The following is a 21,054-nucleotide window of genomic DNA, read 5'->3' on the forward strand; positions in this document are numbered from 1 at the left end:
AGTAGAAATAAGAACCCAACACTTCTCAACTTTTAGAAATGTGCTCTTTTTAAAAGGATTCATACATTTAAATCACAGGGTCCCTTAGTATTAGAAAATATAAATGCTGCAGATAAGTAAATATTCTTCCTCTCACCACCACCAAAAGCCTACCACAAAAACAAAACAAAAAACACATAAAAAGCCCACCACCAACAACGATTGTTAAGAGATCAATATTTTAATGACTTAAAGTGGAGCCAGAAAATTTAATATTCAGTGACTCTCTAAAGGGTAGCTCTAAAAACATTGATTTGCAGGCTAAGCGGCAGAAATCATAAAGGAATAAGAAATGATAATGACGGTAGTCCTGAGAAAACAAACCAGAACTGCATGGAACATTTATATATTGTGTTATACACTGCAACAAAACAGGGCAGGGTTTGTTCCAAGTAAATAAGCATACACTAGTAAAGTATCTATAGTGTCAAGTAGAGACCAGGGTAGCGTTTCAGAAGATTCCTGGAAGAGCTGTAACAATTTTATCAGTGTTTTTGCTATCTCTGCCTTACCATTTTGTATGGTCTCACAAAAGGAGACTATTTTACTGCTACTCTTACCACCCAGAAGAGGAACTGAACAATGAACTCTAAAACACAGTTGTCAGAGTTATAAACTCTGTATTAGTGTTGACCTGAAACTCAAGTTATTTGCACTGAAGGCTTGATAAATGCTTCTGGTACTTACAAAAATACTTTCCACACTTCAAGTTTCTGGAAATATACTTGCCAGCCTAGGAAGGAGATGCTACCCATGCTCAGAACCTTGAGCCCTTGTTAGAAGGGCTAACAATTTAAATTTCCTCCACTACTCCTGAATTTCTGTCATGACAATTGACTTCTGGCTAGGCTGTTCACATATGAGGTATGGCACTCATTCTTTTACTGCTGCCATAAACTTGTGGGAAAACATTTACATTGTGGCAGAGGAGACCACAGATCCATACCTATCAAGAAACAGCAAAGCATGGTGACATCTTAGTAGGTGTTAACCAAGCTTGACACTTAAGGGATCTTTCAGTTGTAATGATCTTTAAAGAGGAAATTGAGGGACATTTTCCTACTGATTCAGAAGCCAAGAGTCTTTATCCATATTCCCTATAGATCTGAAGGCTAGCTGTTCTTTTTGACAAATTCATGTAAAGTATTAATAGGGCATTACGTAATTTATATACTGCGAATGCATACACACACTAAGCAAGGATGTCATGATGTGCAAAGGACAGGATATCAATTCATCTTTTCTGGCAGAAAAATCAGGTAAAAATCAATAAGAAAGAGCATCTAACATCCATCTGTGCCACCTCTTCAAGCTACTTAAGTCACAATGAACTTAGGAGAGGACATCAAAAATGAAATAATGCGTATAGATGAAGGGATGCAGTGTATTTACAGAAACATGTATTATACCAGTTCCTTCTGAACAGGCAATCAGATGTACCATCAGGTTGTTACAATAAAATCCTCCACTCTTTTATATGATGCTTTGCCTGAAGCAGTAAAAAGTGCCACCAAGTCAGCTGTGTATATGCTAGTCACAGCTCCTGCATACGAGAGCCGAAGGAATTGAATGCGTACATCAATCATTGCTAGTTTACAGAAGATGTGTTTAACACTGAGAATTGGTTTAAAAAAAAAAAAGCTAGGCTATCGATATTTCACTTTCAGGAGCTTGTCACTACAAAATATACTGAGATACTAGAGAGGACTTAAAAGGTGTCTGGAAATCTACAAACATGGTATCAAAACCAAATTTCTCTCTTAGGGGAACAGAACTCATGTTGAACTCCGAAGAATCAGTAATACTTGCTCAATCTTTTAAGTTTCAGGGACAATCTAAGGATGTTCGTAGGAATAAGAACATGTATTTCATGACCTCCAGAAAAAAAAAAAAAACAAAAAAAAAAAACAACCTTTAGAGAATCATTTTGCTGTACTGCACCTTTTTCTCCCCCTAGTTAGATTTCATTGTTAAAAGGTGATCTTTTCTACTGCACAGAAAAGATGACTAGGAAGCTGATCTGACTGGAGGACTTGCCTGTCATTAACATTCTCCAGTATACAATGCTTTACTCAAACAAGTCAAAAATAGATGGGAAAGGCATTGTCTTTGTGCAATCTAGAGGATATAAATACCAAATGGTTGAGAAAGTGTTTCTGTATTTTCAGAAATAAGCAGGCCTGAAAATCTGGGGAAAAAACCTCTAATAACAATGCAGTTTTAAGAGGGCCTTCAATCATAGATAGGATAAAGTAAGTTATCAGTTACCAATAAACACCTGAACATCATAATAAACACCAGATTTCTAAAAATTTATTCTTCATTCCTCCCTGCAAACACACAACTGAGATTTGTTTTTGTACTTTCTTTTACAAAACACCTTTAATATTTTGTTTGCTTGCCTGTAGCTTCAGTCAAGGACAAAGTGGGACTCCATATCCAAATATGGCCAAAGCTTTTCCTCCATTTCCAGCATAGTATTAAGGATTTATTTACCACAACCTACTTTGTAATAACTTATCATGAAACCAGGGAGACGTAAAAACAAACAAACCCTTAAAAAGCCCAAACAAACTCACACAACTCACCTATATTCCATCGTCTATGTTTTGCATCATCAAACTGCTGCCTCAAAACTAGGAAATCTATGACATCTGGCATGTCATGGTACCTAATCACAACAGAACACAAAACTAATAAGCAATACAATAGCAAGAGCAGGAAGTAAAGCATAATTTAACATTTTGAATTCAAAACTTCAAAAGCAAGAGTTCCAGTCATGACACTGACTTTCACAACAACCCAAAATTACAAAAAACGTAATTTGAATATACTAGTGCTTACTTCATGGTGAATGATCCTCCAGTTAGTTTACCCGTATCTGGGTCAAGAAAAGCTAGTTTAAGACAGCATAGTGTAGGCAATCCCACTTCATACTTAATCCCAACTATCTTCATCAACTCTTGCTCCTGGAATCAACAAAATATTACATACCATCACGGAAGTTACGATGACTAGCAACTTTCTGAAACGTGAAAATATAGGTATACTGAAAATACCGTATTTCTGCCAAAACATGTCAAAATCAAATATTAGAAATTTAGTCTTTCAAACCAAATTATTATTTTGTATCGTAACTTGTTTGAAAAATGTTATGAGATGTAACCAAAGTACACATAAAATCAGCATAAACTGATAAAGCATGATTTTAGCATAACTTGCTAAAATGGTTCAAAGAAAAAGTACAGATTAAGATTTGATCTCATTTGACTATTAGGTTAACTTTTTCCCCTTATACCTATCTAAAATATTAAGAGCACAGTATTAGAAATATGTATCAAGAATCTTTCTACAGTTAGTTTCTAAACTTATTTTTATATTCAGATGCCAAACAAAAATGAAAAAGAAATCATACCCGTAATTCCATTTTATGCCATGGCTGTTTTTTGGGATTAATACTATATATTTTGTTCTTCTTAGCCATTACAACATATGCTTCATGACCTTGTCGGAAATAGTAGACCTAAGAGTGAAATGGGACAGTTATCTTAGAAGTTATGAAGACTTTTAGAAGTCAAAATGCTAGTGTATTGCTGCCATGTAATGCATGTATTCTCTTTCATCGTCAATTCTTTGCTGTCTGTTTTTCCTGCATAAGTCACAGGTTCTCAAATAAAATTAAGTGGACAGTCAGAGCAGGCATCACAGAAACTTTTCCTCATTTACAGAAAAAGTGGGAAAGGATTTACAACACCATTTTCAATATGAACACAATATCCTAGATTGCACATGCGAAATCAGAACAACATCAAGAGCAAAACCAAAACCATCTATTAATCATTACACTACAGCACAATTCAGTGACAGTAACATAAATCCCACTAATACACCTGCTCCTTCACCACTGTAAGACAACCCTAAGATAACAATCAGCCACCACTAAATTGAGTTAATTGCATCTTTTTTGAACAAGATATATATTCTAGAAGGAAAATTCAGCTACTGGCTATTCTACTGGTAAGATCTTGGTGTTCATTTCCATACCACCAAACAGCCTAACAAAGACAAGAACAAACTAAAAATAGATGTTTCAAGTGCTTATGACAAATCCTTTCAAACCCATCCATTACAAATTTCCACAGACTAGACTCTTGTTTGTTTTACCTGATCCTGATACCACTTGGATGAGGGCTTTTGTTATAAACCACTACTGCAATAAAGAAGTAAGCCAAAAATCTTACACTTACATTCAAGGAATGTTTCTGAAATGCAAAACTGAGCTTTTTGAAACTAATTAGAACAAAGATCTTATAAAGAAGTATATTCTAAATACAATGCAAACCAAATACAAATCCTCTAAAAAGGTCCCAAACCATAAACATGAGATTTCTATCAAGTAGGATAAAAGAAGAATAACTTAAATGCAAAGGCCTAAAACAACAACAACAAAAAGTAAAGAGCCCTGAATAAGTTTTAAAATACATTTATAAAGACCAACACTAATATCTGTATTTCCACATGCTTCACAAAACTATTGTATCATAAAATACCATAAAGAGTATCTGCCAAGTTTCTACATTAACTGTTACTGAATTTTCTTGCTGTCATATGGCATTTTTTTCTTTTAAATAGAGGACTCTTAAGCTTTACTTCACACCATAAACTTCTTATAAACTTGCTTTTCAGGGTATTTGACATGCACAATACCCTGAAAGCAAAAAAAGAGCACAGCAGTTACAGAAGGCATGGAAGTCAATGCACTGTCAGATCCCAACTGGCAGGAAGAGGAACAGAGGCTTCTAGGAGACTCCTCTAAAATAATAGCAACTTAAATTACACTTTCAACATTGTGATAATTGTTTCCTACACCTTAATGGTTTTTGTTGTTATTTAACAACAACAACAAATTCAGCTGAGTGGATCAGGCTACAAATTGTTCCTTCTACGTTTACTGTTTCTGCTAAACCTTCAAAAATACATTGTTTACAAAAGCAGGATATTTTTCCTTTGAAAACTGCTCCATGCATTGTGCCTTCCATCAAAACAACAATTCTGAAAGACATCTGTGGAAAAAATAATTTGTGCTCTTTTCCAGGAAATTGTATTTTTAATCTTGATCAAGATTTTGCTTCTGGATGTCTGTGGCAGTACCCAGACACAAATGTTCTTTATCGCGTTAAAAACAGAATATTACAAAGACTATGTATTGTACTTGGGTAATCAGCCAGGCAAACTAGAGTCCCGTGTCTTTTGTATGTGTCCCCTATTCCTCAAGACACATGACAAAGGTCTTTAAATGGCAGTATTCAAAAAGGGAAAAAGGATGGTATGTGCTATTCTTATATACTCGGCATACCTAAATATAGCACTACTGTTGTTTCTTACTTGTTTGCACAGCTGTAAGAGAACAAATTTGAAAACTTTCTCCTTCCAAATCTTACGAAATGTATCAACCATCCCACCAAAATGTTCCAAGCCCACAGGAGACTTCTTCTCTCATCATATTTCTCTAATTAAACCTATCTTTTATTTCTGTGGATCTCAAAAGTAACTTTCTAGTGAAAAGAAGCTATTTATCATCATAAAGCAAATCCATGAAAAGCAAACAACACAGAGAATTTTAGACTAAGCAGCTTGATTACTAATGTATTCTCTATTGATGCAACTAGTCCTACTTTCTAGATGCAGCATAGGAAATTTCCTGTTCACCAATATAAAGAATTTTTCAGCAAAAGAATGTAGCCTACTTAAATACTCCTAGTACACAGTGCATAAGCTATTTAGCAGGTGCCAAACCAAACACCGGAGTTTATCTTACTAAACTGGGGTATGATGACGAAGTCTCCTGGGTAATGTGGTACAGATAAATCCCTGGCTGCTTCACCGTAACCAGATGCTATCAGGCACCAAATGTATTTGTTTGGATTTGATCTTTTGAACAGCACAGTCTCCAAAACATGTTTGCTGGAGGTTATAAGTACGTAAGCATGTTCTCCATTGCAACTCTGACTTGAATTCCTATTTCCCTTGCTCACTAATGATGCGAACATAATTCTTGCTCAGTTATGCTGCAAACTGGATCAGTGAGGTTGTCCAGTAAAAACAAAAGCAAAACTTCTTGTACATGCAACCACTGCTCTCCATTCAGTTTCTAAGGTGATACCAACAAATGGCTGCAGCTCAGGAGCAAAATTAATCAACTTTGCCACCAAGTCAAGTATTTCTCCAACTATGTTCTAAAGATCTGACCTACACAAGAACTCTGTTTAGTACCTCAGAAACACACTGCTCCCCAAAGAGCCAACAGACTACACATTACAGAATAAGCCAGCTATTTCCTCTTATTTTAATCTGCGGGAATTTAGGAAACATGCATGCACAGGCTCTGGTGTTCAATATTATTTTCTACTTCATAATACTTATTCATGAAATTCACCATACTGTTCACATTTCATATATTCCAAAGTAGAAATTGGTGAGTGTCCTTTTGATATTATATTCTGAGACATCTGAGCCATGTTTACAAAATGTTTTTAGTTTAGTTCATGTAAAATGTATATATACAAAATTATTCTTGTGGTTTTCTGACTTAAGAGACTAGCAGAAGTTTTCTGGCATTAGCCACGTATGTGAAAAAGAACAGCATCACAGATTGTTTTCAGATTAAATGAAGTTTTTGAAAAACACCACCATCACCTTTTTCTTCCTCTCTTCTTTAAAAAGGTTTCATTCCCAGTTTTTACTTCAAGTCCCAAACAGAAGTTTTCCAAACAATACTTAAATTTGTATTTAATTTCTCATACGTATTCTTCAAGGTACAAGATGCTCTACCACAAAGGCCTAGTTGTACTAGATAAAGCATCTCAGCTTGTATAAGTGTGCCCCAAGTCACACACTGAATATAGTACAAGGAGGAATGTTACTGTAACAGCACGGAAGACAAAGGTCAAAGCACCATTGTGTGCAGAACATTTTTTAAGTATGGGAAAGACTATTTGAAGCAAATGCAAACTTCATCCTGATCAAAGAATGTTTTGAAGAAAATCCAAAATATTCCAATAATAAGTGGTACTAAATTTCTGGAAAAAAATGCAAAGACAAAGACAAAAAAAAAGACAAAAACAAGCTGAAAGAAGGAAGAACACAGTGGAAAAACTACAATACCTCATCCCCCATCTGCGGTACAAATGGACATCGACGAGGAACAGTGTCTGTAATCCATGCTGAAGGCAGCCATTCTTCCAGTGTCAAACCATTTTCTGCCAGAACTCCTACAGCCAGCCTCTAAAGAAAATACACACAGAAGATTACTATGAGAAAAAAATAACATTTGGGGAATTCCTGTGTTTTGGGAACTGCTTTTTAAAAAATTGACTGCCATTCCTTTAATATATTTAAAGTAAAAAGGAAAGTGTGAAAATAAATCTTAATTACAGCTTACAGTAAAAACATCAAGACCAAAAAAAAAAACAATCTAAAGAACTAAGTTGTTTTTAAATATCAATCTTTTGCATTTAAGATTGAATTTAAGAATTATAACTCATGCCCAGAAAAATAAAACTGAAATACATCATTCTTTTTAACCAATTAGACAAAATATTGAAAGACTACAACAAAAATTGTTAAATATGATCTAAAAAATTGCATGCATGCCTTCACTTTTAACCTTTTTGTATTCAGAAGCCATAATCACAAATGTGTATTTAGCAACAAGATTCAGTAAGCAGAGAACAGGTTCTACAGTTACCTTTCCCATTCCTTCTCCTTATTAAAGGTATGTTTCAAACCTCCATCCCTCAAAGATAACAGGCAGCAAACAATCAGGCATCTCAGGAGGACTGAAAACTATTTTTGATCAAGCTTGATCTAACTAGTGAGATAATGTGTCTTAGGCTGAAAAAGAGTCTAACTAGTGAGATAATCACATGGTTGCCTTGGCCCACAAGACACTACAACTATACAGTTTCCTCCCATTAAGGAACTCTGTAAAATGGGGAGAAATAGATTAATGAGTGTACACAGAGGTAAAGCATGTGGAAATGACATGGATTAGGTAAATAAAGGTTTCTGCACAACCATCCAAGCAAGGTTGCTTTAGAATTCTTAACAGAACCTTGTACGTGTACAGAAAGCTACATGGCCACTGACAGAAGACCCTGCACCACCAGACTGCAAATATAATACTCCAGATGTCATTCCAGGGCACAAATTCAAACATGGTTTCACCAGGATGGGACCTGCTTTGAGCGCAACACTGGAATTTATCGCAGGAAAAAGCGTACACACAACTAAAAACAACAACAAAAAATCAAAACAGAACCTTTCCAGTGTAATAAATCACTAATAAAAAACGCGTTATGGATTTTCAGGTTCAAACAGGTCTGTCTTGTGAAAAAATGATGTAATGTCAGAGCTAATTCTGTCCAGCTCATTGGTGAATTATGGGAAGGAAATAAGAAACAATCTTTAAACAAATTCCTCCCTTGTTATAATTTCACACATTAATCAGCAGTTTACAACCTCCTCAAAGCCGAGCCTGAACTCAGGCCACCACAGTTAATAATCACACTGAATAAGGAAGAGACTAATCCCCATGAATTTGTCTAGTAATTTCTGAAACTCTACTAAATCCCTTACTAATCAGCTCCATAACCAGATTCTATACTCAAGTTTGGTTTCAGGTTTGGTTTTGGGGGGTAGGAGTAGAATGGGGAAACGATCTTTTTTGAGTTTCATGCCTGTTGTTGGAGGTTTCACTGCAACAAAATAAGGAAGGAAATCATTCCGTATATATTTGTTTCTAAACCATTTACAGGCTTATAAAAGCTTTTTATATCATCTCTCTCCAAACTCTCTCCCTGTCAGAGTAAGCATGTTTGAGTCTGCCCTACCAAAGAAAAAAACCCTGTACTCTTGTGCAAATATCACACATGATGGAATTGACAAAAAAAAAAAAAGACATGATTGCTCAGTCTTAAAAAGAAGTTGTAATAAAGTGAGGAGACTGTCAAGTACAGCTGAAAAAAAAACAGGCACATGTTACACCAATACTCAGTATATCCCTATAAAAGGAATATCTGGTCTGAGATAACATGGCATTAAGGACATCAAAAATGTCCCGTAAGTGAAATGTCTCATATTTAGAAAGCATTTAAGTACAAGAATCTATCATCTGACTTACAAGAGTCACTAAAGACTAGTAAAAGACACGTTTTCAAATTACACAATATTAAGTTGCATACATAACCAAATCAGTCATCTAACTTTGTCTAAGACAGTAAGAGTGAACATCCTTTAATATACGAAGTGCATCTAACCTTTTGTTTTCTCTCTTTGGGTTTCCTCTTCTTTGGTGACGTTGATGGTCCATCTTTCTCCTCACTGCCTTTCTTCCTTTCCTTTTTAATTTGCTTCTTTTGTTTTTCAGGTCCTTCCTCATCTTCTGAACTACTTTCTGCTTTCTTTGTTTTAAGTTTAGGTATTTTCTTTGGTGGCTGCAGATTGATTCCTGCATCTGCTGTCCAGTCAGAATAATCACTAGAGTAGTCACTATGTATGACATGCAAAAGATAAAAAGATATTAAAAAGCAGAAGTTAAAAAGCTATTCAGAGTACATAAGTTTATATAATATGATCCAATCCAAGATTAGAGTTAACAGTCTAGATAACTATAATTTGTTTAAAAACGCTTCCTAAAAACCTATATTCTAACTACAAGTTAAATGGTAGTAAAACAAAAGCCTTGAAATCATTCAATCTTGTAAGAAGCATCTTTTAGTATAACTAATAAATCTTAAATTCACTTGGTCAGTTCAAGATGATACATTTTAAAGCCTGGATATTGTTCTCATGACTTCCGTCTTTGAAGAACTTTGAACAAATATTAACAAAAAATATCTGCTCAGGAAGAAACAAAGAATGGGTTGAAATTACTTCAATCTTTGCTTTAATTTCAAACCAAGGGCCAGTAGAGGAAGTCACAGGAATCTACTATTACAGGCCTGAAACGTGCCTGCAAAGCACAACCTTCCTGCAAAACCAATGCGAAGTACTTCTGCGGCTGGCAAACAAGGGTGAAACATTTCCTGAATTTTAGTTAGTCAATAATACAGATGAAATCGAAATCCTGAAAGTTTTAAGTTCTCTGTCATCTTCTAAATGTACATGTTTTAGTTATTACTTAACTGTTTACAGAGAAGACAAGAATATTTAAAATTTATAAGCAGGACTTTGTAAGGTATATTGTCACTTACCTAGAACTGCCATCGCTGTGCCATGCTCTTTCATCATCTTCTGATGTTCCACCACTGGCAACAACTACTTCTCCTTCCTAAAAAAGGAGTGGGAAGGAGAGGGAAAGGGTAGGGAGAGGGAAAGACAATGCGTTTTCTTCAGAATTCAGAATTGATTAAGACTCTTCTAGGCTTTACATATCTTATAAACACAGAGCATTAGAAAAGTTTTACATTGTTAAAAGACATTTTAATTTGCAGATATTCACTTTACTTTAACAGACTAAATGAAAAGAAATAAAGTATCTATGCCTGGAGAGATGCACAATGGAGAGCAACATTTTTGAAGATATAGGCAATGGAACCATAAGTGCTTCTCAATCTCCATTTAAAAAGGCTAGCTTACCTTTTGAAAAATGATTTCCAAACTTTTTAAATGTGGTACTTCTCCATCTTTTCAATTACTATCAAATGAAAATTAGGACAAACCTTAAATACTCATTTCTCCACTGTAGCTACCTCACAGAAGCACAGGCTGGAAGGGACCTCTGGAGGTCATCTTGTCCAACCACCCTGCTCAAGCAGGGCCACCTAGAGCAGGTGACCATGCTGACAGACTATACAGGCCATACTGATTAGGCTCACATATCTAGGAAAGATTTAACACCACACACATTGACTTTGCAAAATGCTTTTGCAAAATCCCATTTGCTGATTTTTTTTTTTTAGGCAAAACTAAACACATGCAACAGGTTTTGAAACATGAGCCAACATCTACTTTTAAAGAGATGAAAGAAAGCCCACAATGAAAATGTAACCTGAGTTTCAACTAAGAACTAAGTTTAATTAGCTGAAGCAGAAGCTTAACAAATAGAAATGGAATTTATAAGACCGCCTTACGACTAAGGATCTTACATCTGAGGAACTGTGTCCATTTTCTAACTCTTCAGGAGGTCGTGCAGTTTCTTCTAATGCATATCTTGTACGGTAGTTGTGCTGGTTAGCTTGCTGTTTTCTTGAGTCACTAGTGTCTAGTAAATGATCATGAGAATGGTTCTGTGAAGACATGAAAATCAATACAGATCATTTTTGAGTATACTTTTTTACTAATACATAGAATTTTATTTAGCAGTAGTACTGGAGGAAGAAACTTTTGCAGTAGCAAAAGGATGCAAGTTTCAACATTAGAAAAATCAAAACAAGTCACACATCCACAACTAAAGCTGATGAATAAAACACATGCATGAATATCTGAATATAAGCACCAAGTAGTTCAGTATATTCTGGGCAAATTAAAATTTATTCCCAAATATCAATAACAAATTTGTATCTTAATCATTAATACTCATCATTCTCAACAAGGTACACAGAGAGTTAACCGATAGGCTGCTAAGAGTTTATAACAGCTCAAAATTACACTAATGAAAATGCCCAGCAGAAAGGGGACTCCTACAGAGAGCTCTAGCATGTGTTATATTGCACCTGAAGGGTCAGATCTGTTAGAAGAGAGAGACCATACAGTAATGCATCCCTTAGTCGTCCCTGTATGACAAGAAATGGCCTTTAAATGGTAAGATGATGCACAGAAGAGTTCAACTGAATGCAAGTCAGTTGTAAAGAATCTGAATTCTTACAAAGCTTAGAATATGTAACACAAACACTTGCTCTAAATACTTGAATGTAATCCTGTATTAGTCCCCCACCCTTACAAAAATTTAAGCACTATGATCTCAATTTCAATAGTTCTGTTTAATTTTTTTGGCATGTGTACTTGAATTTTGGACTTGATCAATCCCACTGAAATAGCTTCTGTACACTTTCCTAGATGCCACACAAGGTGGTATCCTTCCCCAGTGCTCTAATTCTTCCGGAAGGGAAATCTCAGATATCTATTAAGTGCTGATATGTTTAAATAAACAACACCAGAGATGAAGCAAAAAGAACTGGAACAGACCACAGAAAGGTGCTGGTATTATCTGAGCATTCTAGTAGGATAAGTTGCTTGTACCTACTCCTCTTACATTTTTTCTTCTGGAGCAGTGAGATCTTTCCTGTCCCAAATGATGAAAGTTGCTACATAATGTTAAAATTTCTCACCAAAAAAAAAAACTACTTTCTGTTGAAAACTGTAGTAAAGCTTGGCTAAGCAGCTGTGTCTAAGATTTGGTTTTCCTAAGCTGAATGCAGAAGACTGACGGTTACAGCTCTTCTCCCACTCTCCACATTGAAAGATGCATGCCTTTTTCAGGAATGACTGCGCTTCTTCACCTGGATAGATCTGTGCAATTACACTACAGTTTTCACCAAAGCGCATAGGACCAACACGCACTGCTCTATGCTCTCAAAAGTGAAATCTCTATTTCTTTTGTTCTGTCCAGTGAAAACTGGGGAAGTCACCAGTGTCCTCTTCCTGAAAAGCTGACAGCACAGCTACTGGAAGACACTTCTATCAGGATTGCTCAAGTAATCAGCATTTCAAGATTGCCCACACTTTTGAAACCTGGGGCATTCCTTCTTCTGGATTCAAACTGGCAGCACATTGCAGATCTCCTCAAGCTGCTTTGACCTTACTCAGAACAGCTTTAAGGCAGCCCTAAGACTAGCTGCTGAGCCCACCACACAGTATGTTCTGCCCCCCAGCCTTCTGGGGCTGCTCACTTCTTGTCAAGCTCTCAAGATCGGTTGCTGAAGCAGACAGGACACAAAAGCCAACATTACAACAACTTGCTTCTGCTACTTTCATAGAATGCTCGCTGGGAATCACTGCTTTTTTATAAAGCCCATGCAGCTCCTAGCATCATGAAACGCTGCGTGAGGAAGCACAGACAACACAAATGGGATCACATAAACCCAATGAAACCAACCAGTCCAGTACTGTTTATAATAGCAAGGATGCATTTTGCAGAAGTTACATTACAACTACACTATTTTTGTCTTCTTTCTAGAAATAAAGCCTCTAAAGTTGTACACCCACACTTCTACTCAGAAGTAAGGTTTCTCAAATGGTTATTATAAATATAGCTTTACACTACTTACACTGGAACTATGGATTCCCCGAAAAACTGAGGTGCTTTGCACTGCTGTTTGGTTTTGGAAAGAGTTCTTCTCTTTTGGCAGTTCAGAGGTTCACAAAAAATAAATAAATCACTCCCGCATGGAAGTGCCTATCAAAGCAAGTAACATCACTGTATACATATTGCATTGTGGTGATGCCAAAGCCTAACAGACTGCTTTGGGAAAGATACAGTATCAAAAAAAGAATTTTAAAAACATTGGTATTCATGACACAATCACTGAAAGGTTGAGGTTGGAAGGCACCTCTGGAGCTGATCTTGTGCAGCTGCCCTGCTCAAGCAGGGACCAGGAAAGGGACCAAAAGGTATATATCTTTCGCATCTTGCCAAAAAATGTAACTTAACATCACTCCTACTCAACACAGCTTTACCAAAACATGATTAGAAGCTGTAGGTCAGGCAGATTCTCATTTATTCAGTGGTAGTTGAGTGGCAGTAGGATAGAGTATGAAGGTTTGACTGGAAAGAGGAGGTATTATAAGCTTTTCTGGCAAAATGGAATCCATCACCAAACTCTGCAACAATGACTGAGGAAACACAACTGACAGGTTTCTTTTTTCAGTATATACCCTGAAGAAAGAGCTTGAAATTGCACTCTTAACTCTAACGGGAAGTTTGAAAATAAAGCCAAGATTACCTATGATTTGAGGCTCAATCATCACTTTCTCTCTCTCTGTGTACTTTGATGAAGTCATACTTGCTGACAAGTACCTTGTACCATATCCAAGGCTTCCATTCAATATTAGAGCACATCTATAGGTACATTAGAAATTACAGCTCCTGTCAAAACAGTTTTTCTGTGAAATACAAGTAATGGTATTCCCTGTATTTGAAAGGGACAAATGTGTCATCTGGACGGAGCTGAGGGACTTGTTAACACCATTTATGAAGGATCAGTTGATACCCTGGAAACTCACTGGTGTCTGAACAACTTCCACATCAGAGAACTGAATTCTACTGTCCTTAAGACTCTTGAGTCTACCAGGAAGCACAGATTTGCTGTGATTTTATACAGGGTTACAGTAATTTTGAGAAGCTAAAGCTAGAAAAATTTCATAGCATTTCTTCACCAGCAAGATCTACTCTCTGAGAGTTGTTCCTCTTTCCTCAAGACAACAGGAATTAGCCTTTACTAGCAAGTCAAATGGCAAGAGTCACAAACGTGTCCAGTAACAGAACCTCAACATCAACAGATGCTCACAGCCTCTTTGAGACAAAGAAAGGAAATTCTGGTGTTTTTGGGGGTCTGTATATGATTTTCCCAACATTGTGATCGAAACATTATGATGAGAAACATCAGTTTGCCAAATTGTCTATGTAATTGTTATAATTACTGACTAGATAGGCTATTTAAATGCTTCTACCCAACCAGAACCAGTTCTCTGGAACTTACATTTGTAATGAATGTCCATTCTTATTTTTCTGGAGAGATACGTTTTCATTACTGAAGTTGTCAATATAAAACTTTATCTTAACATTCTTCACTGACTGAGTTCTCCCCTTGATGACAAATAAAATACCCCCAAGCTGTTAGTGCATAAAGCAGTTTTTATTTCACAGAATCCCAGAACGAGTGAGGTTGGCAGGGCCCTCTGGAGGCCATCGGCAACTGGGCTGGGGCAATCCAAGCACAAATATAGGCTGGGTGGAGAACGGATTGAAAGCTGTCCTGAGGCGAAGAACCTGCGGGTGCTGGTTCACGAGAAGCTCAACATGAGCTGGCAATGTACGCTTGCAGCCCAGAAAGCCAACTGTATCCTGGGCTGCATCAAAGGTAGCGTGGCCAGCAGGGTGAGGGAGGTGATTCTCCCCCTCTACTCTGCTCTCGTGAGACCCCACGTGGAGTGCTGCGTTCAGCTCTAGGGCCCCCAGCACAAGAAGGACATCAAAGAATTAGAATGAGTCCAGAGGAGGGCCATGAGGATGATCATGGGGCTGGAGCACCTCTCCTATGAAGACAGGCTGAAAGACCTAGGGTTGTTCAGCCTGGAGAAGAGAAGGCTCTGGAAAGACTTTACAGCGGCCTTCCAGTACCTAAAAGGGGCCTACAGAAAGGCTGGGGAGGGACTCTTTGTCAGGGAGTGTAGGGATAGGAGAAATGGGAATGGATTTAAAATAAAAGAGGGTAGGTTTAGATTAGATATACAGAATAAATTCTTCACTTTGAGGGTGGTGATGCACTGGAGCAGGATGCCCAGAGAAGCTGTGGATGCCCCATCCCTGGAGGTGTTCAAGGCCAGGCTGGATGGGGCTGTGGGCAACCTGGTCTGGTGGGAGGTGTCCCTGCCCATGGCAGGGGGCTGGAACTGGATGGTCTTTAAGGTTCCTTCCAACCCAAACCATTCTATGTTTCTATGATATCATTTGATACGTACTCATTTCCAAATCCCTCTAGGACTTATCTCAAGGAATTTTAATTATTAGTAAGCTTCTCACCAACCCAAGTCCTCCAAAAAGAGAGCTTTAAGAAAGAATAAACAAATTAAGAGTATGAGTTTTCTCTTTGACGATGCTATCACATATCTTTATGGTTTAAGAAGGATTTATTTAAACATCTTTAGTTACTGAATTCACCAACACTTACTGTATGGAAAATGTATTCACACACTTGAGTGCAGAGACCTTGACTGTTTTCTATTTCCTCAGAACAAAGGTGGGAAGCCACTGAAGGATTTGTTACCAAGTTATCTTAACCTTATGTTCAGGGCATAGAATCCAGATGAGAGATCTTTCAGATCAGAGATAAACGAAGGGCACACTCTTCTCTGGGTCAACATAAGAAAATGAAGAAAGGTTTTCCTATGCTAGCTTCCACTCTTTAGGATTTTAAGGGTACAAAGATCCACAAAGAAAATATGGGAGTCCAAAGAGTTCAGTGCTGCCTTTAAATTTAGGAGACTAAAAAAAAAATTTATCTGAGGAAAGTTCTTTAAAAGAACATCCACATTAAGTTTGTTTTGTTTCAAAGATGTAATAAAAGCAATTGCTGAAATTGAAATGCTGGACCAACTAGTCTACTCTGCTATTTTTATGTCCCAGTGATATTTTAGGAGAACTATAACCCAATGAGAAATTTAAGGGTAAGCTGGTAGGAATTCACAGAGCAGGAAGGATTTTTTAATTGAGCTGTAGCTAGAGAAAAGGGGAAAACTCTTGAGCAATGCAATTGTTTAAATACACTGAAGAAAGTCTGTAATTCAACACCAAAATACATCCCTTCAATTCAACAAACAACTTTCTTAAAATCTGAATTTGTGAGGGCCCTCTTCTATTATTCCTGAGAGAAAGAAAGAGTTACCATGTTTATGGTACCCTGGTAACCCACCCATTGACTCTGCCACGGCCATGTCCAAAACAATATAGGACAAAGAGCTTCACACTTCTGTGTACAAAAACTGGCAGATAAATAAAACAAGCTATATTTATTTAAATAAAAATATTTTCATATTTAAAATCATTCAAATCTAGGGCACTTGTTTTTAATTTTAAAAATTAAAAATGTCTTAACATTTTTCACCTTGAATCCTGTGATTTTTACTTTTCAATAGACAACATGCAGGCATTCTTGGAGGCACAAATTTTACTAAGGTTCTAATTAAGGGTTGAAAAGTCTCATCTTGAGTAAGTGTACTACAAAAGCCAAAGCATGGGTTCTCCTTTCAAAGTTGTTTAACATTTACTTCTTAAATTACACAATCTGGCTCGTTATTTGGCTAGAAAAGCACAGATATGCATGTGATGCATAGATAAAAATTTGTTTTAATAAACAAGACATAAAAAGATTTTTGTAAATATGGAATGTATATCCTTCCTATTTTCTTACCAGTATAATGATGTAAGATTAATTTTTAATACGTTATATGAAAACATCAAGTCAGTTACGATGACAGTTTCATTTTTAGTACAATGCATTCCCTTCTATCTATTTTATCTATCCTGTTTTCCTCTTTTTTGAAAAATGCCCTCCAGATCCAGCAAAAAACATGACTTAGAAAATCCCATAAAAATAAATACCTACATCTTTATTTGTAATGGGAAAAGTATTTAAATGAATTAAAGAACTATGACTTAAGTTTTAATTGAACCTTTCTACAGAACAGCATGTCGAACAGTAGATAACAGCATTAGGATGTAGTGATCAACAGTGACAGCCAGCCTACAGCAAAACTTGTTCCCAAAGCTAGATTTACAGGGTCCCCACTTCAGGGGCTTCTAAGAGCAATCCCAATTTATTTAGAACATAGTGAAACATCAGTATAAACATGTGTCCTCAATCTGGAGAGGTAAACAAATTCCTGTACCCGTTTTTCAAATTCAAAACTGAGAAGAGTAATATAAATTCACGTGGCCTAAGAAATTCAATTTATTTTTATGCTTCTTACTGTGATACAGTACAAATGACTATTTACCTTAGAGAAAGTAGGTATTTTGTTCTCTCTCTGAATGTGACTCATTACATGTTTTCTTTTCTCTTCTGATCGATACACCCTTACTTCTTCTTCTCCCTTTGCTGTTCTCCATTCTTCCTGCCTACTGAAAATAGAAAATTAAGATGTTAACTTTAAAGCAAAAACACTACCACTGACAGAATCTCTTACAAATCACAGAATAAATGTTCAATGGTTATGACGTGCTTTGAACAGTAGTTTCTTTCTTTAGAGACAGAATTTGGCTTCAAATACCCTTTCTGAACAAAGAAAGATTTCAAGTGGCAAGGATTGAATACATGGTTGTGTTCTGTTCAAAGGACATCTGACTTAACTATTCCCAAAGCCATGACTCTAAATTCGAAAGCAATTTTCTTGAGAAATATTCACAGAGTATCTAAAACATAATTGAAAAGTACTCTTTCTTGTTCATTTACAAGATACCAACTTTAAATCTAAAGAAAATCTGCATGTTTATACACCAGCATTGTGTCTTAGGACAGTAACTGTCCTCTCTTAAAAAGATTTCAAAAATTTTAAGCATTCACAAAAACCCTTGGTTATTTAAGAATTTCAATCTTGTTTCAAAAAGCTAGAGCAGTCTGAGTATAACTAGTAGGGTTTTTTTGCCTTATTGATATAAGTATTCATCACAAGACAATGTTACTGAACAAAATAAAGTTATTTCAGGTTTGAAAAATCAAAATTCATCTCTGGCACTTAATGCCATGTGTCAGTGTTCCGGTTTAAAATGTCAGAAACAAATGCAGTTAAAACATACCATAACCTTAAGCCACAAATCCGAAAACATTTAGGCAATTAGATTCCACTGCATATACAAGTTAAATTACTCTGTCATTTATTAAATGGTTATTTTTTATTTGCATGACTTGTGTAAATCGATGGTTTTACAAGTGACGTGCAAACAGATTTTGTAAGAATTATGAGACCAGAGAACAGGTAAATACCACACAAATAATGCTGTGACAACGTGACTTTCAAAACCGTTCAATTTAACAAAATTCACCAAATTAAAATTCACTGCAAACTGGGCCTATGTTTACCTGGCCACACCAGAAGATAGTTCAGGCACTACAACCCTTCGACTCCAAGCGACAAGGTCCCGTTCAGTGGCTATTTCACTTCTTGGTGCATTACTGTGCATCTGACGCACACCTTCAATTTGTCCACTACGTCTTAATCCTATATTTGGGGGTGAATGAACTTCAGAGGTAGAACTTACAGATCCTAAAATGTCAAGAAGTGATAGCTGTACTCAAATGGAAATTTTACGGGCAACAATTAAAAAGAAAAACTTGAAAGAAAAAAGAAGTATTTAACCTACCATATTACTTCAGAAGAAGGCAAATGTTAAATTAACTATTTCAGCATTTCCTATAACTTCTAAAATGTGCACACTGGAATATGTATAGGGCTGCAGTACACCATTAAAAGATATATATATATATATATATATATATATATATAAATAAAAGGAGCAGATGCATCAACACTCAAGTGAAGCAAATATCTCATTGGTTCACTGCTGTTTAAAAATGCTTTTGAAAATGTTTACAAGAAGCTGACCAGTGCTAATGCACTCTGGACCCATTTTATAGAACTGTGGGCTATCTCACTCCATTCACATACTCCTCAAACTATCTTCTACCTTCAAAAAAACCCAAAGCCACAACATTGAGAAGTACTAGAAACAACCAACCAACCACAACAACAAAACATCCAAGTTCCTCCAAACATCTACAGTTATAGCAAAGATTTCAACATTTTTTCACACTTTTCACACACATTATTCTTACTTACTTGGATAGATTCCCAACCATGATATTTTTTTTTTTGAAAGCATTGAAGACTACCCCGTAATCTACTGCAAGATATTAAAGCATGGAATAGCTGTACTGAGAAACAAGTTGATCTGTCCCTTTTTCTCCCTATTTTCTTATTTGAGACAATTCAGGTTTCCCTCAAACAGATGACCAATTCCAGATTAAGCAGCAGAGTGGTTAAGCCTAAGGGAACACAGTTACTGCAAGTTCCTTGAGCGAGCATACAATAACTTTAAGAAAGATAAATTTGTAATGTTTATAATTCTGAGATTTTGCAGAAGAAAAAATAATAAATGGGAAAACTGAATGATTTTCTGTCATCCTGTACCTACTTTCTAGTAGTTGAACAAAGTCATGCACAATAATATGTGATTTACATTTTGCAATTGTCAGCTGGTTCTGTTGAAAAAACAGAACACCCTCTCCTTACGTAATTTACCTCTGCTTATCCGGCTGGTACTACTAGTTCCTGCCTCCCCAGAACGTCTCTGATCCTGCTCTTGCTGAAGTCTTTGAATCATGCTATCCAACGGACTAACTTCTTGATTTGCTTGTTGACTAAGAACTTGATTCAATCCTGTAAAGACACAAGACAATAACACAAAAATGTTGAAGAACCTTCTATCACAAACTGTTCACTTATGTTAGCTTGTCAATTTGCAAGTAGAATATATAATCACATGCTTAAGTACTAGCTAAAGCATATTTTTAACATCTTTTTTGTGTGTTTGTTCTTGTTTATAAAATTGGACAACTTTTTCTTAATATCAAGAGCGTTAAGTTTCCTGGAGCAGGGTGAAGATGATCGCACATAACTACTGATAAAGGCTTAAATTTTATCAAGTGCAAACAAGATACAGAAGCTTAATACAACTGTTGTCAACTCAGTCAATGTAAATTATCCAAATGTGCTCTTTGTCTGCCTCAAATGCACCATAAAACACTTTGGTAAAAATTTAAATGAAAGAACTACATCAAGACGGTCTAACTGAATTACAACAGTATTATCTATACTAGAGAACTGCAAGCAGTCAGAATGCTTGACTGAGTTCCATGGAGGCAGAATGATGACACAGGTAAGTAATACTGATTTTCTTTGGTACATAGAACAATCCAGGAAACCTCCTTTAAGGCAGGTCTCTTGAGTAAAATACTGGAAATAGTTCTAAAAGAAAGGATTACAAGCTGACAGTACTGTTTCAGTGCAGCAAACTATCTTTTGAGATAGCATGTAAGCATAAACAATGCAAAACCTCTTTTTATATTCACAAAAAAAAGTTATGGGAGAAAAAGGCAAGGATTACAGCACTGATTTGAAAAGAAAGTCAGATACCTCATTACAAAATACATGGTGGAGTGGAGTGGAAGGAAACTCTTGTTAATAGAAGCAGAACTTCCAAAAACCTTGTAATGAGGGACGACAATGTTCAAAGAAACA

The 21,054-nt window shown here is 36.2% G+C and overlaps 1 protein-coding gene across 3 annotated transcripts in view; it reads right to left on the reverse strand.

Annotated features, from left to right (window-relative positions):
* Nucleotides 1-21,054, reverse strand: part of PHIP (pleckstrin homology domain interacting protein) — a 115,636-nt gene that overhangs the window by 24,029 nt on the left and 70,553 nt on the right. For all 3 annotated transcript variants that reach the window (XM_035571354.2, XM_035571353.2, XM_035571352.2), the window contains 10 exons: nucleotides 20,056-20,193; nucleotides 18,837-19,020; nucleotides 17,755-17,878; nucleotides 11,187-11,327; nucleotides 10,293-10,369; nucleotides 9,357-9,588; nucleotides 7,204-7,323; nucleotides 3,455-3,562; nucleotides 2,884-3,008; nucleotides 2,628-2,710 (listed from right to left, as the gene is read on the reverse strand). In XM_035571354.2, coding sequence (XP_035427247.1) covers nucleotides 2,628-2,710; nucleotides 2,884-3,008; nucleotides 3,455-3,562; nucleotides 7,204-7,323; nucleotides 9,357-9,588; nucleotides 10,293-10,369; nucleotides 11,187-11,327; nucleotides 17,755-17,878; nucleotides 18,837-19,020; nucleotides 20,056-20,193 — 1,332 coding nt within the window. The remainder of the gene's footprint in view (nucleotides 1-2,627; nucleotides 2,711-2,883; nucleotides 3,009-3,454; nucleotides 3,563-7,203; nucleotides 7,324-9,356; nucleotides 9,589-10,292; nucleotides 10,370-11,186; nucleotides 11,328-17,754; nucleotides 17,879-18,836; nucleotides 19,021-20,055; nucleotides 20,194-21,054) is intronic.

This window comes from Cygnus atratus, chromosome 3, assembly GCF_013377495.2.
Source record: "Cygnus atratus isolate AKBS03 ecotype Queensland, Australia chromosome 3, CAtr_DNAZoo_HiC_assembly, whole genome shotgun sequence".
NCBI classification, from domain to species: Eukaryota; Metazoa; Chordata; class Aves; order Anseriformes; family Anatidae; genus Cygnus; species Cygnus atratus.